This window comes from Rasamsonia emersonii (genome assembly GCF_000968595.1).
Source record: "Rasamsonia emersonii CBS 393.64 chromosome Unknown ctg1118621760581, whole genome shotgun sequence".
NCBI classification, from domain to species: domain Eukaryota; kingdom Fungi; phylum Ascomycota; class Eurotiomycetes; order Eurotiales; family Trichocomaceae; genus Rasamsonia; species Rasamsonia emersonii.
In genome coordinates, this window is record NW_013562889.1 from 1 (window position 1) to 23,492 (window position 23,492).

General features: G+C 49.7%; 9 protein-coding genes across 9 annotated transcripts; 6 read left to right on the forward strand and 3 right to left on the reverse strand.

Annotated features, from left to right (window-relative positions):
* Positions 1 to 251: 251 nt before the first annotated feature.
* On the reverse strand, positions 252 to 1,588 carry T310_7724 (Hydrolase, TatD family protein; the record flags this gene model as incomplete). The annotated part of the gene is made up of 5 exons (XM_013469479.1): positions 252 to 309; positions 510 to 700; positions 762 to 1,252; positions 1,310 to 1,487; positions 1,553 to 1,588. 5 exons carry the CDS (start codon positions 1,586 to 1,588, stop codon positions 252 to 254), a joined length of 954 nt encoding a protein of 317 aa, XP_013324933.1.
* A 907-nt stretch (positions 1,589 to 2,495) lies between these two features.
* Positions 2,496 to 4,195, forward strand: T310_7725 (L-lactate dehydrogenase (cytochrome); the record flags this gene model as incomplete). Its single annotated transcript, XM_013469480.1, has 4 exons — positions 2,496 to 2,625; positions 2,690 to 3,195; positions 3,258 to 3,927; positions 4,017 to 4,195. The coding sequence occupies 4 exons, from the start codon at positions 2,496 to 2,498 to the stop codon at positions 4,193 to 4,195; spliced, it is 1,485 nt and encodes a 494-aa protein (XP_013324934.1).
* A 1,992-nt stretch (positions 4,196 to 6,187) lies between these two features.
* T310_7726 (uncharacterized protein) lies at positions 6,188 to 7,060 on the forward strand (the record flags this gene model as incomplete). Its single annotated transcript, XM_013469481.1, has 3 exons — positions 6,188 to 6,415; positions 6,487 to 6,575; positions 6,634 to 7,060. 3 exons carry the CDS (start codon positions 6,188 to 6,190, stop codon positions 7,058 to 7,060), a joined length of 744 nt encoding a protein of 247 aa, XP_013324935.1.
* Positions 7,061 to 9,272: 2,212 nt separating this feature from the next.
* On the forward strand, positions 9,273 to 9,724 carry T310_7727 (uncharacterized protein; the record flags this gene model as incomplete). The annotated part of the gene is made up of 3 exons (XM_013469482.1): positions 9,273 to 9,281; positions 9,353 to 9,456; positions 9,499 to 9,724. The coding sequence occupies 3 exons, from the start codon at positions 9,273 to 9,275 to the stop codon at positions 9,722 to 9,724; spliced, it is 339 nt and encodes a 112-aa protein (XP_013324936.1).
* A 1,230-nt stretch (positions 9,725 to 10,954) lies between these two features.
* On the forward strand, positions 10,955 to 12,480 carry T310_7728 (Aspartic-type endopeptidase (CtsD); the record flags this gene model as incomplete). Its single annotated transcript, XM_013469483.1, has 2 exons — positions 10,955 to 11,164; positions 11,221 to 12,480. The coding sequence occupies 2 exons, from the start codon at positions 10,955 to 10,957 to the stop codon at positions 12,478 to 12,480; spliced, it is 1,470 nt and encodes a 489-aa protein (XP_013324937.1).
* Positions 12,481 to 13,207: 727 nt separating this feature from the next.
* T310_7729 (Lactate 2-monooxygenase) lies at positions 13,208 to 14,666 on the reverse strand (the record flags this gene model as incomplete). Its single annotated transcript, XM_013469484.1, has 4 exons — positions 13,208 to 13,257; positions 13,311 to 14,336; positions 14,453 to 14,500; positions 14,552 to 14,666. The coding sequence occupies 4 exons, from the start codon at positions 14,664 to 14,666 to the stop codon at positions 13,208 to 13,210; spliced, it is 1,239 nt and encodes a 412-aa protein (XP_013324938.1).
* A 1,130-nt stretch (positions 14,667 to 15,796) lies between these two features.
* Positions 15,797 to 17,462, forward strand: T310_7730 (uncharacterized protein; the record flags this gene model as incomplete). Its single annotated transcript, XM_013469485.1, has 5 exons — positions 15,797 to 15,963; positions 16,135 to 16,431; positions 16,485 to 16,666; positions 16,725 to 17,274; positions 17,405 to 17,462. The coding sequence occupies 5 exons, from the start codon at positions 15,797 to 15,799 to the stop codon at positions 17,460 to 17,462; spliced, it is 1,254 nt and encodes a 417-aa protein (XP_013324939.1).
* A 339-nt stretch (positions 17,463 to 17,801) lies between these two features.
* T310_7731 (uncharacterized protein) lies at positions 17,802 to 18,680 on the forward strand (the record flags this gene model as incomplete). Its single annotated transcript, XM_013469486.1, has 4 exons — positions 17,802 to 17,912; positions 18,049 to 18,321; positions 18,377 to 18,453; positions 18,566 to 18,680. 4 exons carry the CDS (start codon positions 17,802 to 17,804, stop codon positions 18,678 to 18,680), a joined length of 576 nt encoding a protein of 191 aa, XP_013324940.1.
* A 2,088-nt stretch (positions 18,681 to 20,768) lies between these two features.
* On the reverse strand, positions 20,769 to 23,492 carry T310_7732 (Dual specificity phosphatase; the record flags this gene model as incomplete). The annotated part of the gene is made up of 12 exons (XM_013469487.1): positions 20,769 to 20,804; positions 20,888 to 20,940; positions 21,245 to 21,287; positions 21,394 to 21,431; positions 21,483 to 21,528; positions 21,690 to 21,815; positions 21,847 to 21,859; positions 21,943 to 21,987; positions 22,183 to 22,284; positions 22,550 to 22,975; positions 23,033 to 23,383; positions 23,417 to 23,492. Coding segments are annotated over 12 exons (1,355 nt in total), but the record flags the coding sequence as incomplete, so codon positions are not given.

Sequence of the window (23,492 nt, forward strand, 5' to 3'; positions counted from 1 at the left end):
CCCCCCCCCCCCCCCCCCCTTCGTCCCATGGGAGTCCTTTGACGCTTTTCTTTTTTGCTGACACATATACAACCCATCCCCCACCTCTCAGGGCCTATTTCCTCCTTCAAAAGGTCGTCTGCTCGACTAGTGGTCTCGTCCGGACTAGCCTATCTTCCCCCCTTCTTTCGCTCTGAGAGATATCATACCAGAACTCAGTATCAATGTGCAAGGTTCATGGTAGCTCCATTTTATGCCAGTGTTTTCATTCTTCATTCGCCTCTAGTGTCTAGACCCACGATGCATATATCATTAACCGGAACAAAGAATCTATGTTGTTTATAAGCCACTTTTTCATGCCTCGACGTATCGATGTTGCAAAGTCGACACGTCCCAAAACACAGGTGGTGAGCGCTCTGCCGAATCAGGCAGCCTCGACTCCCAGGCCAAACATTTTGACCGAATTGTTCCAAGCACTGACATGGCAAAATGAGTATGACCCCACGCGTGAGAGGGTATAGGGCACTTACGCTTCGCAAACCTCTTCCACGGAAATACCCTTGACCTTCGCGATTACATGGGCGACATGGATGATGGCGGCAGGTTCATTCCTCCCCTTGACCATGCAGCCTTTCTGCCATTTCTCCTTCTTAACGGCCTTTGGCAACGCCGGGGCGTCATCCAAATATTTGGCTGAAGCATGGGACGGGCGAATCTCACACTATAGAACACTGGTTAGCGAAAGAGGTGTGTCTAAGCACAACGTGAACAGTCTGCCATACCCATGGCCCGTCAGTCTCGATCTGGAGTCGGTCCAACGGGATTGCTTTGACTACTTCCAGGTTCTCCTCCGTCTTCATGCTGCATCCATTCACCCCAATGTCGAGACCCAGATCCACCAGCCGTTGCATTTCCTCCAGCGTTCCTGTGAAACTGTGGACGAGTCCCTTCTTGGGAAGCTTCTCGAGCCTTGGTGCTAGGAGCCTTTCAAAGTCCTCGCTGGCTGCTCGAGAGTGCAGGAAAAGCGGAAGCTGAATCTCGATGGCCAGGTCCAGTTGTGCTTCGAAATATTTAAGCTGCTGTTCCTTGCCGCTCAAAAATAAGCGGTCATAGTCGAGTCCGATCTCGCCGAAGGCCACCGCAAGGCCGGCCTCCTTCGACTTCAGCGCCAGCTCTTTGAGTTGCTCGAGCATTTTCGAGGGCCCCCCTGGAAAGCTATCGAAAAGCTTTGCCTGACATGGGTGAACCCCGACGGTGGCATAGCAAAAGCCCGCTATAGGCTCAGAATGTCAGGCGGCGAGACTTCAAAAGATGAGGCACGGAGACATACGATATTCACGGGCAAGTTGTACAGCATGCTTTGATTCCTCCAAATCAGAGCCTGTCACCATGAACTTTTCGCACCCGACATTGCGGGCACGCTCTATAATGTCCGCCAAGTCGTCTTCATGGACTTGTTTTCCGTTATAGTTTCCTCGAAACACCGGATCACCCAGGTTGATGCCAATCTGAAGGAGATCCGTATCAGTTGTACAGACCGTGAAAGATATCCAGCTATATCTTGCAGACCTACATCGATATATCTCAGTTGCTTATTTTCTTCCCCCATCTTGGAGGCTGATGAGCGGTTTGGCGAAAGCTGCGAGAAGAAAAACGCTTGGTTACTCCAGCTCTTATTAGGACCTTTAAACTGCAGAGAAGGAATTCTACAGGAGAACACTGTGTCTGCGTGAGTCACCTTCCAAACCCAGCAAAAGGCAGCCTGCGAATGAGTCGACCCATACCTCCTCCAGGAAATGACGTCCTCCGCGGGGAAGGTGTGAAAAAGGGAAATTTTAAGTTTAGACACTTCAGTCTGGAAGTCGCACCAAGTTGCAGAATGCGCCCCTCTAGCACCGCTGCAGGCATCAGAAAGAGAGGCTTCAGGCTGGTTACATGGATGTACTATGTACGCAGCTTTGCCTGTGGCAGGAGCACTTCTGCTAATACTCCGTACAAACTAGCAGATGAGACTGTGGCTGTTCAGGCACATTCTACAGAATACAGCCACATTGTATGGCGGTGCATCATTGTCACGTGACATGTCTGACACTGGCCAAAGACGCGGGAAGAAAGCCGAGTCAGGGTCGGCACACCACCGACCTCCGCAGCGGAAAAGACACGCCAGCGTAACTTTTCGGGGAAGGAAGACCCGAGGAACACGCCCCCAGAGCTAAGAGACCCGGGGTACAACCCCGAAGGTCTGCAAGGCGATCGGATCTATCGAATTGAAAGCCGGCAAAAAGTAATAATAAATCACAGGTAGCAGCGAACTTGTCCGAGTTCTAGAAAAGCCAGGCATCGTCTTGTAGCGAGACGTGTACAGTACGCTTATAACTGTCTCTGAGAGACTCGAGGACTTCTGTCAATTCTTCAGTGCGGGGACGCTGCGGAGTACATCTGTCGAGGAAAATCAGGACTCGCACATCAGAGCTTCTCCAACGTCCTTGCATTCGTTTACTTTCTGTGAGAGCACAATGGGTGGCACCAAGCTCTCCGCACAGGAGATATCACGGCACAATACTCCTACCGACTGCTGGATTGTCGTTGACGGCCAGGTCTGGGATGTGACGGACTTTCATGAACAGCATCCAGGCGGCTCAGCAAGTAAGGATAAGGCCCAGCTCTGCTTATAAAGATCAAAGCTAACAATCCGTGTGCTGCCTGCCAGTTATCTTGAAGTACGCTGGTCGTGATGCAACGAAAGCGTATTCCGAAGTCCACTCGCCCAAGGTGTTGAGAGACAACCTGCAGCCGGACAAGTTCAAGGGTGTCCTCGATCAGTCGACTGTCGACGAAGAATGGGCGAAACAGCCACCGACGGAGAACCCTCATGTGGCCCTGGACAACGAAAAGCCGCCGCTGCACACCCTCATCAATGCTCACGACTTTGAAATGGTCGCCTCCAAGACCGCACCCAAGAAGACCTGGGCGTTCTACTCCAGTGCGGCGACGGATCTCATTACACGAGACGCAAACAAATCATGCTTTGATCGAATATGGTTCCGACCTCGCGTGCTGAGAAATGTGCGCGATGTCGATACTCGAACCACGATCTTGGGCGTCGACAGCCGCCTTCCGCTGTTTGTGAGCCCTGCGGCGATGGCCAAATTAATCCATCCCGACGGCGAGTGCGCTATTGCTAGGGCCTGTGAGAGCAAAGGGATCATGCAAGGAGTACGTATCGTCAGAGAGCGCGAAAATATTCCATTTAAGGAAAGCTGACGGGTGAGCTTCAGGTATCAAACAATTCTTCGTATTCGATTGAAGAACTGGTCCAGGCGGCACCGAAAGGCAATTTCTTCTTCCAGTTGTATGTGAACAGGGACCGAGAGAAGTCCGCTGAGCTGCTCCACAAAATTTCGGCCATCCCGAATGTCAAAGCGGTGTTTGTCACGGTGGACGCAGCGTGGCCTGGCAAGCGGGAGGCCGATGAACGTGTCAAGGCGGATGAGTCTGTGTCGGTGCCCATGGCGCCGGCAAGAGTAACTAACGACAAGAAGGGAGGCGGTTACGGACGGGTGATGGCTGGGTTTATCGATCCTGGCTTGACATGGGACGACCTGGCTTGGATACGGCAGCACACCCACCTGCCTCTGTGCCTCAAGGGAGTGATGTCTGCCGATGATGCCATCCTGGCGATGCAGGCAGGTGTGGATGGCATTCTCCTCAGCAATCATGGTGGCCGCAACCTCGATACTAGCCCTCCGTCTATTATTACTCTGCTGGAGCTCCACAAGCGGTGCCCGGAGATCTTCGACAAGATGGAGATCTACGTGGACAGCGGCATTCGGCGTGGAACTGACATCCTCAAGGCCGTTTGTCTTGGGGCCACTGCGGTGGGCATTGGCCGCAGCGCGCTCTATGCCACGAACTATGGCCAAGAAGGTGTTGAGCATCTGATAGACAGTAAGAGGCCCCCATCATGCCGAGGCTTTTTTTCGCGGGCGATCACCCGCAGGAAATAATCCATAGGCTAACGACCATTCCAATCATAGTCATGCAAGACGAACTTGAAACAGCGATGAGAAACACCGGCATCACAAGTCTTGAGCAAGCCTGCCCGGAGCTCGTGCACACCGGAGATGTGGACCATCTGGTTCCGGCATCGCGGCAGCACCCGTACGCCAGAGCGGTTGCAAAGAACCGTCGACAGAATCGGGCCTCGAAACTGTGAGCCTGGAGTGGGCCTACGCTAAGCTCGATGATCTGCTCGGGCTATCCGCTGTGCCTGCATGAAATTTCCGATGTGAAGTGGGAGAGTATTATTCTGGATGTACGTGCTCCTTCCACGTGAGCCCTTGGTTCGCGTTCATAGCCCAGCCGATATGCGATACGAGATACGATCCGGAATATTCCGTTATGATCGACGATCGCCTATGTGCCGGCAAAACCGCACTAGATGTACAGAGTTTTGAGAGAATCTTGGATAACTTTGGAAATTTTGCTGTATATCTTTATCTGATCTTCGATGAAATCTAGCAGGCAATCTGCATTCGACTGAGTAGAAGCCGATGGCCCGTTCTATATGCCGGGGTATGATGATAAGCGGTTGGGCAATGCTGAGGAGTCAATTCCATCCAGTTAAGGACCGTGCTGATGCAGCATCTATGATGATGGACCAGTGAACCTTGCACCAATATTTGAGTACTTCGTACGGAGTGCTTGAGTGGACTGCGCTCTACTCCGTATCAAGCCGGATGCCCGTCGTGTAAAGTGTTACGTAACCATAGCGGGATTCCGCGACACCATCGCACAGCAGACTGTTCCAGCTGCCAAATCACGAGACGATGAGGATGGACGATTACAAAGCAAGCCCTTCTCTTACTGTAGGGAGTAATTACCCCGTCCAAGGCGACGGAGGAATGGATACGCCATGCGGAGATTGCCCTGGACAAAAGCGACGAGGGACTCTGGAGAAGGTTCTGGTCTCCACCGACGAAGATCCCGTGATCGACATCTCCGACGGGCAGCCAGCAGAATTTCCTCCTCACCGCTTCCTTTTGTGTCGCAGCCACAGCCTCTTCTCATTCGCCCGCCGGCTTCTCAGGGAACGCCCGTGACAGGCAGAGCAGAGTCGATGATGCAGCATCCTTGTTCATCCTTCCGGCCTTCCCCGCACCCATACTCAAGCCACTCCTCGTCGATGATTCAACGAGCACGAGTCCAAATTGCGGTGGAGAAGAGGGGCGAGGCCTGCGATGCAGCGATCAGACGGCGATGGTGAGGCAGACAGCGACTCTGAATGATCGCTGCGTATGCAGTCTTACGCATAGTCAGGAGTTATTCTAGATACTATGCCCTACGGCCGGAGCACGAGGTTAGACTCCGGTGAGACGATCGAATCCCTGCCCAGCGGGCTGGAATGCCTACTGCCGCATGGCCATGCTGCCATTGGGTGCTTGTGGGTTGCGATCCGGAGCAGGGGCCTCTGGCCTGGGCTACCATGGATGCACTCCCATGAGGAGTGGCGCAGACATTACTGTCCTGTACACTCTCGCCTGGAAGACCGGGCCTGGAGAACACGCGAGACAGCTCATAAATATCCGACAGACCCCGGCCCCTCTTTGTTCGTCGTAAGGCGTCTGACAATAGTCCACTCCGTACATTCTCTCCAGCCTGCTTCACCACTGCTGCCAAGAGTCTTGTCTCGTAAGCGTTGCACTGCGACAGAGGTCCATTATTTGAGATTTCAAGAATTCACTGCTTGCTGACCTGCTCGCCCTCACGCCCAGCATTGGCGAATCACGGGGCCCACCGGGCAGGATCGATAGCTCGCCCGCCGAGACCGTCGGCGCTCCTTGTAGACGCGCCCTCAACAGTCTTGCCAATCGCCCGATAGCTCCCCCCAACGTTTGCCGCAAACAGCAATCTGCTTGCTGACGACGCCTCGTCTGTCGCTTATCCCTACGATTCCTAAGACAGGCCTGGCCCCAATTGGCGGCTCCGCCTGAATTCCGCGCCTTTTCTTTACTTCTAGCTCCTGTCTGTGTCTATTCTTATTTTACCGTCTGTCTCGCAGGTTCGTCCACGCCTTTTCCTTTCCCCGATTTTGCAACTCTTCAGTCTCATCGTCGTTACTTGCATACCTGCATACTTACAACAGCACAAGGCTACCCGACTCGATCCCTTCCGTTGATCAAGCAGACGTCTGACTCATTCACCACCAATGGCCGCTCCTCGATCCACCTCGTTGCGAGCTCTGCGTGCTCTGTCGCAGCAGAGCCCGTCTGCGACCACGCTGTACTGCCGTCGTCGCTTGCACATCACTGGCGCCTTCTCTGCGCAGCCGGCCAACAGCTCGGACAAGACCACTCTGTACGCCTCCCGCACCCTTGCGGACCTCAAACTGGAATGCGAGCGACGGGCTCTGAGGACGTCCGGGACGAAATCGGAGGTGCGTAAACCCTCAATCAGCTTGCTCATTTCTTCCGGACAGGAATCGTTCTGACTGCGTCGATGGATCAGCTCATTGAACGGCTGTCCAACCACGACCTGCTCCAGTCTCGCGCCTTCAGCATTGCCATGAAGCGGATCGACGGGAATGCGTTTGGGGGGTATGTAGCGCTGTCTTGCCCTCGTTCTGGGTCGATCAGAAGCTGACATTCTGCACAGGCAGTCGAAGAGCCGCCAATTCAACACGTCCCGCGCGAACAAGGCGGTAAAAGACTCGTCGACGATGGACTTTGTCTACATGCCGTCGATGGCCTCGCTGGAAGGGCCGGAAACCAACTCATATCCTCGCATTCCCCTCGTCTCTGACGCATATTCCACCTCGCCAATGAAGCCTCAGATCCACGCTGTCTCCGAGCTTGCGTCCGACACGTCGGCCAGCCCGATGAGCGAGGTGGTCGACAATCACTCCGTGGAGATTGATCCTTTCAGACTCACGGAGACGGTGGGGCGGTCCCGGGATGGTGAGAACCAGCAGAAGCTGGCCGCCAACCAGCGGGAAAAGGGCGTGATCGGGGAGTTGTGGAGTGGGTTTCTCGAGGATCTGTTAGGGCCGAAGGGGAACAGTAGTAGTTCGCTCAAAAAGTGAGCCCTTTTTTTTTATTCTTTTGTGTTCATTATTATTGTTGTCCTACGAACATTTGTAATTTTCTCGATCCAGTCTTGCTTTCTGCTTTCTGAAATGCAGGCGATTCGGTCTGAGTATTATTTTTATCAATCCAACCTTTTTGTCGGGTTGGTTTCTTTTCTTTTCTCCATGTTTTACGTCTGACGGTTTACGGCCTCACGAACTGAACGAGTACACGACGCTGTCTGCTCTGGGAGTCGGGTTGGAGCATTCATTCTATGCATGCTCTCTATCATTAGCCTCGGCAGGTCGTCGAGTCATGACTACCAGTTGCCAGCTGATTCAGCTGATTGATTGACTGATATTTTATGTCATCAAATCTTTTCTCGATTTAACCAGCAACAATTCCTTTCGTGTGCAGTATTGTTACGGTATCAGGACATACATAGGAATCTTGATAATATCAAGATGGATGAGTTTTCGGGGCCCTTCAAGGTCGTTATTATGAATAATCACCTATTAGCACTATTTTAGTACTGGCATTGGCATATACTACCTACTTAGCCCTAAGCTACCTAGATAGGTAAGTACCTACTGACTGGAAGTTCCATCCATATTGCGGTAGCACCCTTGTACTGTACATACACAATATGTGGACTCCTGTACTAGTCAGTCTGCAAACTGCCTGTCTCTCAGTAGTCTACTGAGCATTAATTAATGTCAGCCTGCACATCATGGGCATTAATTATTAGTTCACTATTCTCTAGTTCTGATGCTGTGTGGCTGTCGCATTCTGCTTTGCTCTGCTCTGCTCTACTTCCAGACTCATACTGCAAAAAGCATGCATCTAAGACAAAGCAAAGCGAAAGACAAGGAAGAGAGATATCAAATCCATCCACCAAAGAAAAAAAAAGGAGCCTGAGGTTGACACACACGCGCCAGATATATTTTTTTTCTTTATATCATACACCTATCCTACTTTTTTACCTAAGTCATTCATTTGTAGATCGCTCAACTCAACGTCTTCCAATGTCGCATTGTGTGACAGTGACAAATCATCATTATCATCAAGGTCCAAAAGCTCCATCCAGCCAGCCTCCATCTGGTCTACAACTGGACCAGGTGGCTATTACTGACTATTGAAGTTGTCTTACTTTTCAGCTTCTTAATACAGAGTATAATTAACAGTTAATCAGATTAATAATTGGGTAATGGTTCGCTACTCTTTCTTTCTTCCTTCCTTCCTCTTTCCGTATAGAACCTGGAATGTATACTGTATATATACTCCGTACATATGATATGATATGTGTTATTAATACTCCTCTCTTATTGGGCAGTATCTTCATAAGACTGAAACGTGGCTCGAGATCACCTCCAGCTCAGTTGACCAAGCGCCCTCCCTGATGATGATTGGTCTAGATTGATGTGTTGTCTTCTCGACAATGGTAATGCCTAGCTTTGAGCGTTTTTCTTTATCATCATGCCTGTCGCGGAGGTGACGCGTCGCTCGATGGGCTGGCTGGCTCTAACTATTTTTATTGTTATTTATGCATGCTGCAGTTATACCTTTGTATGTATGTATGTGGTGTACAGTACATGTCATAATTGCAGAAATACACATACATGCAGAGGTATTCGAGTGTCGCGTGCGATATGTCTTTGTCACTACTGTTATTGTCCAGTAAAATATCTCCGGTTGGTTTGCGTTTTGTAGTGGAAAATCTTGTCGTTCTTAAACATGGCTCTTGCTAATAATGGCGCTGATATGCTAGTCCTGTTTGTTTGCGGAGCGCGTTAGCGCGAAGCAATATATAACGGTCTGCGCGAAACCCCCCCCCCCCTTTCCTTCCTTTGATCTGATTGGTAGAAATTCATCACGTGAGAGCAACTCTCTGCTTTATGATTGGTTAGTAGTATTCTATCATCTGATTGGTCTATATAAAGCTAAATCACATGATTCTGGTTACACTACTACCTCCTTCCTTACCTCCTATAGGGGAGCCCACTTACAAGCCTACCTACAAGCCAACTTATGAGCCTACCTATAGGCCTATGAGCCTACGAGCCTACAAGCCTACGAGCCTACCTATGAGCCTATAGGGGAGCCCATATAGACCCTATAAGAGAGCCCATCTAGAGCCTACAAAAGAGCCTATAGGAGCCTATATAAAGCCCATACAGAGCAAATACAGAGCCTGTAGGGGAACCCGTGCTGTACATATAGGGAGCCAACATGAACCCTGTAGGGTAGCCCATACGAAGCCTACACGGGGCCTATATGAAGCCTCTATGAAGCCTATATGAAGCCTATAGAGGAGCCTATACTCTGTACTGATTGGCTGGAAGTCATTACTAAGCGTTCCGCAAGGACTTAGGGCCATTTACGCCCTAGGAATGTATTTTCTACTCCTGCAATTGTGTGTACAAAATAATGCATATACTGAGTACTCTGTATGCAGGATCTGTACTCCGTACGGAGGTTCCGCTATCAGTGCAGTGCAGCAGCACACATACGGAGTTAGCCCCAAGCAGATCTGCATGCAACGCAGCAACATCCCAGCCATCACTTCTACTTCCGGTAGATTATGGGGAAGATCAGGTGGTCCAAGCAGAGGGCTAAAAAATCTACCTACTCCGGAAGTACGACTCCAGTACTACCTTGGGCCAATTACCCCTGTCTCGTGATTATGCCAAGTATCGACCCCACGGGAAGCCATGCAGCCGACGGATGGTTGCACTGCAGGACTACTCCGTATTACGAGGACTCTGTACTGTACAGACTGTAGTTTTACAGCATGTACAGGTATACAGATGAGATACGGAGTTTGGTGCATAGGCATAATTGACAAGTTGCATGCTTATACATGGTGTCCTATTTCACAATATTAAACTGCTTACATGGATGGTACGGAGTAGGTGTAAAAGCAGTGACCTTACCACTTCGGGTTATTGTCCTGAGGCAGCAAGCCTTGGCCTCGAGTGATGTAGGTGTATTCCTAGCCTGGTCTTGGCTCGAGCCTCACCCTTAAGGTTAGTAAATACGCTGGTTAGCTTGACTTACCTCAGTACGGAGTAAACGGTACGAGTACTCTGTGAGTCTGTACAGGTATCTAGTATCTAGTACTTCGTACCTACTCCGTACTTAGGTTCTGTATTACGTGCAGCAGTCTTAACGACAATAACTTTTATTCAATGTAATACAGAGTAATAATCACAACTTCAAAGAACTCTCTACACAGTCAGGGGCTAACCGGCTGGAACAACGGTGGCTTGTGCCAAGGCGCGCACAGGCCAGATCACCAACCCGTTCCTTCCCAGTCCCCCGCCTGGTTCCTTCCCAAGTCGCCAGGTTCATCGGGTCTGGCCAGCACGGTCCACCCGATTGCGCGCCACGGGACGCCTCCTCTCCTTACTTACGTCGCGGGTTCCCGAGTCTCTCTCTTCTAGAAACCTCATTCTGGCGGCTGTGTTTTGTGTCCTTGCCGTTGTTGCTGATATGTTGTTCCTTAATTGTTAATGGTATTATTAATTCTTCATCGAGGTCCATTCCCCATCTGTACATATCCCGACCTCGATCTTTTTCCCTTTCGGCTGTTGAGGGTTGTCTGTCTTTAGTTGTATAGCATCGACCTCTGTCACTCCTTACCACATCCAATTGGAACAATATCAATAGCCTCTATTGATAGGTCCCAATTGAAAGAAAGTTCTGTATCAGTCCTCCCGACGGAATCTGCAATCTGCACCTCGTCAGCCCCGCCACTCACTCAGCCTGCAAGCACCCGTTGCGTTCCGGCATATTTCCAGCCGTTGACTCTCCCATCGCTGGCATCCAACTTGCTGGGAACTCGCCCGATCTTCCTTCTCGTCAAATGAAGCCCGCGGTAGTCCCTGCGAACTAGATCCGCGTCTGGGATCATGTATCTGTCACAATGTGTGCTATCCGCAGTTCTCCTGTCCACAGGTGTCTCGGCCTTCTACCCATATCACTTCAACAGCCAATCGTCTAGCGGGACCTCTGCCATCAATAGGATCACCAGTCGATTCTTCCCGTATAAATTATCGATTGGCTCCGAGGATGGCGGCGCCAACCTTCAAACTTTGCCGCTGAAGAAGGTTCCAAAGCTGGTGCGTACTCTACGCTTCGATTCTGGTCGAGAGCCGTGTCTAACTGGCCCTTACAGAGGCAGCGAGATAACCACTATGCCGTGGTGATGGGAAACGCCCCCACGGTAGCAAACAGCATGGCAATCGACGAAGATGGCCACGACTACTCGTATTTCTCCGTCGTTAATTTCGGTTCGAAGAATAAGGAAATGTGGATGTTGTTGGATACCGGTGGCACCAACACCTGGGTTTTCGGTTCCGACTGCACTGCACAGGCCTGTGAGGTACACAATACCTTTGGAAGCGGTGATTCGACCAGTCTGAAAACGACGGGCACCTCCTTCAACGTCGGTTATGGCACCGGCACCGTCGAAGGAGTTCTGGCGAATGATACTGTGTCCTTTGCTGGGTTCAACCTGCAATTGACTTTTGGCCTGGCCAACAACGCGTCGGACGATTTCTTGAATTACCCTATGGATGGCATCCTCGGGTTAGGGCGATCGGACTCCAGTGCGATCGGCACGCCCACGGTGATGGACGTCATAGCCGACAACAAGTTCTTGAAGTCGAACGTCGTCGGCATTAGCCTGCAGCGCAATTCAGATGGTACCAAGGACGGAGAAATCACGTTTGGTGGTGTCGATACCTCCAAGTTCCGCGGCGACATCGTCTATACCAGCACCATCCCCAATAATGACCGCTGGGAAATCCCCGTCCAGGATGCCGGCGTCGATGGGAAGGCGTGTAATTTCACGGGAAAGTCGGCCATCATCGATACCGGCACTTCCTACATCTTGCTTCCTCCCGCCGATGCGAGTGCCATCCATGCTCTCATCCCCGGATCTTCGCCCGCGGGTGAGAACTTCAACGTGCCATGCAAATCGACCGCGGAGGTGCAATTTACTTTCTCGGGGATCACTTACAGCATTTCTCCCAAGGATTATGTCGGCTCTCCAGACAGTTCGGGCACGACCTGCGTCTCCAATATCGTTGGTGTCCAGACGTTCGGACCGAACGATTGGCTGCTGGGGGATGTGTTCCTGAAGAATGTCTACACGGTGTTCGATTACGACAATAACCGAATTGGCTTCGCTGGCCGTCCTGGTTCCACGGCTCCAACGGGGACTCCTACGACGTCCGCAACGACGGGAACTGTCAGCGGCAACCCAACTGCCGCACCTGCTTCCGAGTCCGGCACAGGCTCTACCAATGCTACCCAAACCAAAGAATCACAAACTTTCAAGAGTGCTGCCACGACTGCCAGAATCGATTCTGGGGTTGCTATCGCTGCCTTGGCCAGTATGCTATGCCTATCTCCCATCGTAAGCTTCCTGTGAAGCTCCAACCAATGGCCCTGCTGGCCTGATTTATTTCTCCACGCGTCAGGGGTTCATGTCCCGTCTTGAAAACGCATGTCCAATCTCTATCGTCATTGCTCTTCGTTCCTTACGTATACCCTAGCACTGCATTCGTTTTCTTCGTCTTGTCCATCCTTATGCTACCTGTACAATTGCCCACATATACGGGCTTCCTGTCACTTGTAATTATTGTGCTTTCGTTCTTGTCTCTTCCGTTGACGAGGTTGTCGTGTGTATCGCGACATCCTATGTAGCTACTATACTTCTGACTTTTATAATTCGCTTTCCGTCTTCCCCATGTACCTTGACTTCATGGTGGTTTTGAGCATCTCGCTGGTGGCATTTGGTCTATCCAAATTTACGGCTGAATGTCAACGGAATGGGGACTTCATATTCTGATCTCATCGCGGAGAAGGCTCTCCGTTGATACTCTGGCGGAAGTTTGAGCTTTCGGTTGAAAAGAGATTTGATTTTGGATATATATACCCTTTTTGTACTCCTGGGTCTAGGCCTTGTTTATTTATAGATACTAGGAAATTCCATGGAATGCAGAAAGAGTTTAGTCCAGCTGTCAAATGCATGTGACTGCACGATCCCAAAATGGAAATCCCAGTCCGTCGCCATCGTCACTTCTCGAAAGTTTGCTCCGCATGGAATCCTCGTCGTTGACCCTTCGTCACAGAGCTTTGTATATTTTGTGTTTGCATCAGATTGCTGACTTTTCAGCAATAAGCGAGTATGACTTTGGGTATGACTCTGCACAATGTCAGCAAGCATTGACACCTGATGTAGTAACGCATGCCGCGCACCGAGAATAGACCGGTCAAAGTCCTTCACGCTGTTGAAACCGCCAACAGCCATGAGAATGTCCAGGTCTGCCAGCAGAGACTTCATGACATGGCGAACGCCCTCCTCGCCCATGATGCTCAGACCCCACACCCACAGCCGGCCGACGAAGACGAACTTGGCGCCCAACGCGAGAGCCTTGACGACGTCGGCGGCGCCCCGGACTCCTGAATCGAACATGATATAGATCTTGTCGCCGACCGCATTGACGATGTTCTCCAGCGCGTCCAGACTGGCGATGGCACCGTCGACCTGTCTCCCTGCATGGTTGCTCACGACGATTCCGTCGACGCCATACTCCACCGCCTTCTTTGCGTCAGCAACGGACTGGATGCCCTTGAGAGCGAACGGCCGTCCTCCCGAGATGCGCTTCCACTCGCGGATCAGCCAGGGGATCTTCTCCCACGACCAGGCGCGTCCGTGCCAGATGCTGTCGATCCACAGCGTGGACGCGGCCACGGGGTCCTTCTTGATATCGATCCCCTTTTCCGCGCAGCGTTTCTGGAAAACAGGGTCTGACAGACCGAGATCCGCCCCGATGCCGCGGTAGAATGCATAGTTGGAGTTGGCGACGTCGTCGTGACGCCAGCCCAGCTGCCAGGTGTCGACGGTGAGGATGAGGGCGTCAAAGCCCGAGTTCCAGGCCCGGTTGAGCAGCGACAGCGTCAGCTCGTCGTCGTGCGGCATATACAGCTGGAAGAAGCGGGGGCCCTTGCCATTGGCCTCTCCGACCTTCTCGATCGGGGTGCTGCCTGCGGTGGAGAGGCAGTACGGCAGGTTGAGCTCGCCCGCCACCTTTGCGACGGGCACTTCGGCCTGGTCGTTGTAGATCTTGTTGATGCCGATGGGGGCAAACCCAATGGGGGCGGAGACCTTGTGGCCCCAGATCTCCGTCGTGGTGTCCCGGAGGTTGGTGTCGACGAGCATGCGCGGGATGATGCGATGGCGGTAGAAGGCTTGACGGTTGGCGAGATGCGTCGTCGACATTCCTGCATTCGAGGAGGCATAGTACCTTTCATTTTGAAGACCGTCAGATAAAGGAGTCCTGGGTGAAGAGGCGGTCATTCTGAAGGAGCATACCATCCTCCTTGGCTCAGCTTCTCACGAGCCTTCTCTTCGAGCGCTTTGGGATCTGTGAGAAACGTGCGTTTGTCTGTTAGCAGGTTCCAAATTGAACCTCGTATATTATATAGATATAACTTACCGGTATTGAACGGGGGCCAGTTGCCCTCGTTCTGTTTCCAGAAGTTCTCCCTCTGGTACAGAGCCCATTGAGGGGTCGACCTTTTCTGGATGTTGGGGTTGGACGGGTCACTCATGATGTCGTTCCTCAATTCAATCGTTGCCTAATTGAGAAGGATGAATAGTAACTAGGTACGGATCTGATGATTGTATTGCCCTGCTCTCCCTTTCTCTCCACGACAGATGGACGATGAACCCCCAATTTATAATTCTTCTCCATATGCAGGATTTGTCATAAGCGCTTACCCTTTACTACAATCCCCTCTTTCTATTTAATTTCACGTGTACACGATGACTTCACTTTGACGCGTCTCCCCCCTCTCTCTCGGTCGAGAGATGCTTGCTTACCTAAGGAGTCAAGCAACTACACACCTACCTTAGGTAGGTACCTAAACATCTGGTGATCTCGGTGCTAGACATACCGGTGGGAAATCCTGTTATCTACTCTACAATCGATGAAGATCATTTCGTTGGCTTGACTGCTTGTGGAAATGCCGGCTGGTCGCCTGCAGCTAGGTGTGTAGGTAACTGGAGCTCTGGAGCTCTGGACCTTGCTGGAGAGAGGCACCTAACTATACCACGCCAAAGTGACGATGGGTCCGTTTATGAATTACATCTTTTTTTCATGTAATATAATACAATCTGTCATTGTTCTGGGGAAATAGAATTGAAGTGGTCGATGTGAAGATAAGAGATTTATCTACCTATCTATTAAATCTATCTATATCGGATGATGTCATAACCCCGGAGACATGCACGTGACATCAACACATGTTCTGCAGGGATTACAACAAGCATGATCAGAGAAAAACAATAACATCATTAGGCATACAACTCAATTCAAGTTGTAACCAGCAAACAACGTGCCGAGTTCCGATGTTCATTCAGACCCGATGTCGATATCCGAGTATCGGGCATGATCGATATCGATATCCGTTGAGAGGACCCGCCGACTAACCCGAAAACAGCGCAGCGCGGGACTACAACCTAGAAAACTGGATGTCATTCGCATGGATTATTAACTCACCTCTTTTCTTGCCAATTATTGTCTCGGTGGCAGGTCAACACGAATGTTCGGCATTGCCAAAGAATCGCGCTGTCCACCTCCACCAGACGCCCTGCGTTTGGGGCCGTGGCCCGCGCAAACACGCTGCTCCTGCGCGACTTCCACGCCAGCCCGCCGGCGGCTGCGTTTCGCCCTGCCTGGATGCCAATGCGCGTCAAGACACCCTGGATCGATGCCCTGACGCAGGCTCGCGAGCAGGCTAAGCAGGGAGAGGGGAAGGCAGCTGCTGAGGCTGCTCCGAAACCAGACCTGACGCCGAGGAGGATGTCTGATAGCTACTTTTCTGCGGTAGGTTGCCCTACCTATATGTAGGTAGTAGCTGGGCTTTTGAGGATGTTCTTGCTGATTAGGGTATGTTCAGGTCCTTCCTCTCGCTCAAGACAAATGGCTTCTAGATACGTATCTCAATGCGTCTGGCCATATTAGGTAAATATCCTGGCTGATACCGTCATGTGTCTTGCCCGTCTAATTTGTCGCAGGTTAGGCTCGCTCCTGATGGATCTCGATGCCATGGCTGGTGTGATTGCGTACCGGCATACTGGCGATGCCGTCACTACGGTGACTGCGGCCGTAGACCGGATTTCGCTCCAGCGCCCGCTCAAAGAGATCTGTGATCTCGAGCTCAGCGGCCAGGTCACCTACGCGACAGGACGATCCAGCATGGAAATCTCCCTCCAGGTTGCCAAAGCTCCCAAGGAGGGAGAGAAGGTCAAGCCGGAGGACGTCTTGATCACCTGCGCTTTCACCATGGTCTCTCTGGACCCGGTGACGAAGAAGTGAGCAAGCATCGACTTGGCATGCAATGACCTCATTTACTCATGTCCTACAGACCGGTTCCCGTTGCACCACTGCTGGTAGAAACGGAAGAGGAGCGCGCCCTCTTCAAGAAAGGAGAGGAAAACTACAAAGCAAAGAAGGCTTTGCGGAAAAGGAGCCTGCTGGAGCAGGCTCCGAATGATGAAGAGGCCCACCTGATCCACTCGATGTGGACGAGGGAGATGTCGTATCTGAGTTAGCTGCCTTTGAAAGCCTGGTCTTGTATTTGACAAAAGCTCTGACGATAGTGCAGACCCCAATTCTCCTGTCAAGAGGCCGTCAAATGTCGTCTACATGAACGATACGGTCCTGAAATCGGCAATGATCATGCAGCCGCAAGACCGCAACCGCCATAATTTCATGATCTTCGGCGGCTTCCTGCTGAAGCAGACGTTTGAGCTAGCATTTTGCTGTGCCGCGTCTTTCTCTCATAGCAGACCGACATTCGTCTCTCTGGATCCGAGCACCTTTGAGAATCCCGTCCCAGTCGGCAGCGTGCTCTATCTCAGGGCGATGGTATCATACACGGACCCTCCTCTCCTGGCGCAGCAGGAGGGAGAAGGAGAGACCAAGCGACCGTACACCAAAGTGCAAGTGCGCGTCGACTCCAAGGTCCGCGATGTCGAGCATGGAATGAAGAAGTCGACCGGCGTGTTCAACTATACCTTCCTCGTTCCGAAGGATATCCAGGTCATGCCGAAGAGTTATGGCGAGTTTATGGTCTGGATCGACGCCCGGCGACGGGCCATGAATATGGAGCCGATCGTGACGTCCAGGTTTACTGTGCATGATGGAGTGACGGAGTAGGCTGAATCTATACATTGTCGACATTGGATTCTATGCCAGACTCCTTGTTCTGATTGTCATTATTGTGTCTCTCTATTTATTGCAAACTTTTTAATTTGAAAATTCCTCCAATGTGTATATATGTAGTTATGTACTAGATATGTTAACCATGGATATTTCTGATGAGTATTGGATATCCCGCTAAGGGATCAACTCGCGAATTATTCTCAGGTAGAATCCATCAGTAGCGTTTTATTCTATTTCTTCTTTTTTTTTAAAAAATAAAAAAATTATTGTGGTTAAGACAGATATCTAAGTGTATAGTCATAGATCTTCATCACGTGACCACCTTGTTGATTGGCTGTCCGCTGCCCATCCATACAGTACAACTGCGTATTTAGCTGCGGGGATCAAATCCAATCTACCGCACGAACGACTATCAGGACTCTGACTCTTTCCCTGCACAGTGTAGGAGGCTGAAACCTTCAGTGATATTATCACTACCTATCTTATCTAGATATATATCTTGTCTGTCTTCACCGCCATGTCCCTCCCCAACGTGTGGCATCTCCGCCGCGTGGCGGACAACGCGGCCAAAGCATGTTTCGTCTGCTACAAGCCGTCGAGCAGTGTGTTGATCACGCCTGATAATAAAGTAAGGACTTACACTGAATATAAGAAAAAAAATCAATTTGTGATTGAGTAGTTAGCTAGAAAGACGAAGATAGAAATGACTTTTCTTTTTCACCAGTCATGTTGTATACTGACAAGGATTTTTTTTTCTTTAAAAGGACTTCTTCTACATCTGTCCGGTCCATCTCAAGGATCGCGGCTTCTGCTCGCCAATTGTCGATACAGAACAGGAGGCTGCGAAGAAGAAAGAGGAGGCTTTTGCCCGGGAGATTGAGAAGGTGAAGCAGGAGTATGAGGAGAAGCAGAGGAGGAAGAAAGAGAAGGAGAAAGAGAAAGAAAAAGAAAAGGAAAAGGACAAGACGAAAGAAGATAGCGGAGAAAAGGAGAAAGAGGATGATAGCAAGATTGCGGAGAAGGAAAAGAATGATAAGGTTTGTCGTCCTGTGTTGAAAAAAAAAGCGTAGTTAGCTAACTTGAGGACAACAGATTGAGGCGATCAAGAAGGCGGCTTCAGCAGGAGAATCCAAGCAGGATGATTCTCCCCGGATTTTTGCTCTACACAAGTACGTCATTCGTCTCGTCACTCGTTACTCGTCACCCACGCACGGCCTTACCTTGCAGTGAGGGTGGTCCGCCTTGCCTTGATATTATGCAGCTGACGAGAACAAAACACAGGACCTTCTACCAGATGCGTATCAACCGCTTACGCAGTCTGGAGATTTTGAAGAGGAATGCTGAGCGGTTAAGGGATCCGTCTGCCTTTCCTTCTGTGCCTAAGGGAGATCTGTAAAAAAAAAAAGTCACTTTCTCTCGAGATTTACACCGCATTCATGCACGGTTGCGATTACGATTACGATCCGATTAGGCTTCCCGTCGTGGGCATCTCGGCGGACAGATAGATCATCGCCAGCCACGGAGTCTTGACCAAGTGAGCCAGCTGGTCATAGCGTGCAGCGTGCAGCGTTTTTGTTCTTTGCCTAGCGACTGGCCGAGATACTCTTGGTGTTCGAGATCACACTGCAGTTGTCACCGGGGTTTTAAGAGCCGGGGCCCGAGTCGGCGTCAGAGCGTCTTACATGCGGGCGTCAGGAGTGAACTGGCAGTCTGCGGGGATCGAAAAGCGTCGATCTGTATGGATCTTACATGATTGCTACTCCGTACATGTTATGATGATTTCTTACAGAGTACGTCGTGGTCCACAGGTGACTTTACACGAATATACGAAGGACTTATTCCGCTGCTGCAGAAGCTGACTGCTCTTGCAGCCAGTCCAGGATGGCGTTGATCAATCAGCCTTATCGGGGAGGGAACGGCTGCCAATTCTTTGACTAGCGTGATGACACTGCAGATGTTCTTCATACGGATAGATGCATGCATAGTCCGTAACTATGCACTTACTTAAATATGACTGCAGGCTGTATGAACTATTACGCCAGCAGCGCTGCACAGGACCCCGAGTCTAGTCTTTCTGCATGTGGAAGGGCTTGTTGTGTCTGCCGACATCTGTCTGCAACTGCAAGTGAGCTTCCGCTATGGATGATGACTGCAGATGCAGACGCGGATGCAGATGCACCTCGCAGTGGTGAAAATTGGCCAATTCCCACAATTCCCACGAGTAACTGTTTGATGAAGCAATCCATGTTTTTTTTTCTCTCCGAGTACGGAATAGCGAGGACTGTCAGCTGAATGTCATTCTGCTGTACGGAGTACAGAACTAGCCTGCAGGAAGGACAATATTTGCCAACACCAACACTATTAGTAATAATACTAATAGTACAACTGACATTCAACCAATTTTTAATAATTTCCAGTGGCTCCCTAATTCCTTCAGGATCTGTTTGTGGTTGTTTATTCGTTTGTTTATATTTATATTTTTTTTCTTTTCGATCCCCACCCTGCTGATAATAAACACTAATCCCAAGATGACGATGGCTCCGTACGTATGTACTTACTGTACGGAGTAGGTAACTTTGCTTACTTGCTTATGGACTGGAATATGGAATATGTCTGAAGGAAGGAAGTTATTGCTGCTTCTGCGTATGCATTTGCATACTGCTATGCTGTACTGTACATTGTACTGTACAGGGTACATACACTGCCGTGTCCGTGACCGGATGATGAACGGTGCTTGCTGACCGTGCAGGTAGTTAGTCCTCGTCTGAGTTTCTTGTCTCTTGTCGCTCTTTCCAGTCTGGTCTAGTCTAGTCTGGTTTGGTCTCGTCTGACCTCATCTCATCTTATCTCATCTCGTATAATAGTCATACAGTCGTACAGTCGTACAGTAATACCATCAGCAGTCCTACTCTTGTATGTACATCCCTAGGAGCATGAGTTAATTATTAAAGCAATGCAGTCCTGTCCTGTCCAGACTGTCTCCTCGATATATTTAAATAAACGTAAGACAACCGGAAGGGAGAAAGTTTGATCTACTTTGTACTCCGTACATTATATAGCTATAGTTATATGATCGACCACCAAATGAAAATCAAAATAAGTAACTGGATGGAGAACAGACTAGTACAGAGTATGCGTCTTTCTGCAGAGATTAGCTGATTGAAGGTGAGTCTTGACTTGGGTAGAGTACATAACTACTACTTACTATAGACCGACCCATTATTACTCTATCGAACATTTCTCACTTCTTATTGCTGTTACTGCTGTTATTATTATTTATGATTGTTTATTTGTTTGCTATTACCTGGCATTTTGTTCCATGCAGGTTAGTGTAGTCAGCCGCAGTCAGCTGGCAGTCAGTCAGCAATAAAAATAAGCAGTAAGCAGTAAGCAATAGTCAGCAACCAACAAACAGTGCAACAATAAACACAGTAATAGGGAATTCCTGTATGTAGTGCTATAAAAGACTGCTGCTGACTACCTTCTATGTAGCTAATAATAGCATGGCACGCCTTGCTAGCTAGAATAAAGATGCATTGTATTCCTTGTAATATTATTTAATGGTTGACTGACTGCTAACTTACTTTCTTACTCCATACATACAGACAGGCAGGGTGTGACCAGGACGTGAACAGGATTAGAATGAGGATGAGAATCTGATTACAATAGTTATTATTATAAGTCAGTATCAATAATAAATATAATTAATTAGCTAAATGGATTAATTTAACACTGAACTGAGTGAGTTGTTTGCATATCACCCGTCTCATTGTCTTTTTTTTTGACAGTAAATAAATACAGCGAGTCGGCGACAATTACCTACTCAGTGTAATTAGTAAACTTAAATAATACTAAAATCTACTCTGCATGTAGTATGTACGGAGTACAGAGTATTAATTAATTAAATCGTAATCGATCGAATTCTTGAATTCTTGAATGAATTCTCCTTCTTGGACCCACCATTTACAGATAATGGAGTATTTCCGTCTGTCTGTTTGTCAGTCTACACCGCATGTCATCCTCAGTCCACATTATTTTTTTTCGAATCAAGTGACCTGTTAACACTAACCACACCACATCACATCTTGCACTCCTAGCATACTCCGTACATGATTCGTGAACAAGAAAAGAAAGAAAGAAAATAGGACTACATTAGTTAATTATCTCTAATTAATTTTTTTAAAGAAAGACTACATACATGTATGCAATATATACTCCGGAAATAATAATCGATCGATATCAATCTACATAATCTACACGCAGTATGAATTAGGTCTACGGAGTAATACTCCGTTGGTCTATTACCTAGGTACTCTGTACCTACTTACCTACCTACCTAGCTAGGAAGGTCACTCCGTTCTCCAGTACCATCTAATTACTCCATACTCCATACGTAGTTACGTACGTATGGAGACTGGAGAATACCTGTATGCTCAACCACACCGCCTAGAGCGGTCTGGAAAGGAAGACGACGACTACGAGCCGATACTAAGCTGAGTGCCGATCGGAGTACATACATACGTACGGAGTACTTAGGGTACAGAGTAATATTCCGTACATACTAATTGACAATTGCTGTCGATGATATATACCGTCTAATTAATGATTAATTAATTTGCTTAGCTGGCTGCTACCTCAACATTTAGTAACCTACCTACATGCCGTACGGAGTACTCCATACAGTGTGTACGGAGTACGTAGTACTATTACCTATCGTAAGTAAGATCGCTCTAGCTAGCTACCTACCTAGCTAGTAGTCTAGCTAGGCCTCAGGTCCCACTAGGCACTAGCTAGAGCTATCAATCAGGCTGTGCTCCATAATAATTTTCCGTAATGATTGCCATGAATCATATTCATGATTCATGATGCTATCTGTGACCTGCTGCTTTCTGACTAACAGGCGGTAGTCCCAGACGACAGGTCTGCTGGATGCTAGCTTGACAATAATAATTGCAATAAGCCTGGCTTCTTGAAAAGATGCATTTTGGTATAGGCGGTGTCTGGGTCAAGATTAGATCAGGTGATCATCTGCCGGGCAAGCCAATAGAGCAGCTTTCAGGAAGCCATCGAGCTGACGAGAATGGTCATGCTTATGGTAGCTGCGTCCTCCCAGAGGACTTCTGCATGAGTCTTGTGACTATATAACGAATCCTATCCTATATATCATAGGGTATCTGTCGTAACTCATCCACTGTACAGAATATGTACTTCAACCAGGTGGCACGCTAAAGATTGCCTTTTCCAGGCTCCGGTGCCTGAGCTGACCGCATATGAGGAGGTAACCGAATACCCATCGTCCCTAGACGCGCGTTAACGCTCCCCGCAGCCTTGCTCGCCGTCTTTTCGACAATGTCAACCTTGGCTCGCGCAACTCCCATCGCCGGCACCACCCATTTACCGCAACTGCACGGCATCCCTTGCCAGGCGAACTTTCCAACAACGGAGTCGCACTTGGGGTTGGGACATGTCAGACGCCCCGAAAGTGGTCCGTCTTCTTGGGAGTTCACTTCGGACAGCTCAGAGGCGTCCGCCGAAGTACTCGACGTTGAACCAGGATAGAGACAAGGACGCATCCAAGTCAAAGGTTGTAAAAAGATGTGGGCGCATTCAGATCCTGTTTGTTTCTTGGCCGCCTCCGTCTGCGAGTCTTTTTCATGTTCAATTATGAACGGGGCGGTAGCCAGCACGCGTCTGCACCAAGTCAGCATAGATCCATCTTAGTAAGAAAAAAAAACAGCCATGACTAACCGGCACTTGCGACATCTGATCTCCGTCGATTGCGCGTCGGAGTTTATCTCACTAGGTGATAGCTCGTCTTCAAATCGCACCATGTTAATTTCAGGGGCCCGTCCGCATGCAACACTATCTTCGATCTCGCGGTGAGAAAGCCAGCGTTGATACTGCGGATGCGAGGTGACATCATCGGGACAACCCATCTCATGGTACAGCGACAGCTGTTTCATGAAGCCCGGGTTCGGTTCGCACATTGGCCGCGCCTGGCGGATAAGGTCAAGAGCCGTCTGAGGCGTCAACGCGTTGGGCTGGCGGTGGAGAAGATAGGCAATGCAGACCGCTGCAGAACGGGACCTTCCCATGGCACTATTTCCGAGCTGTCAGCACAAGCAGCCTTACACTGTAGGCTTGTCACGTGTCTTGGTGGCAACGGCGATGCCAGAGCCTCCACTAGGAATGCGCAAGTCACATGATT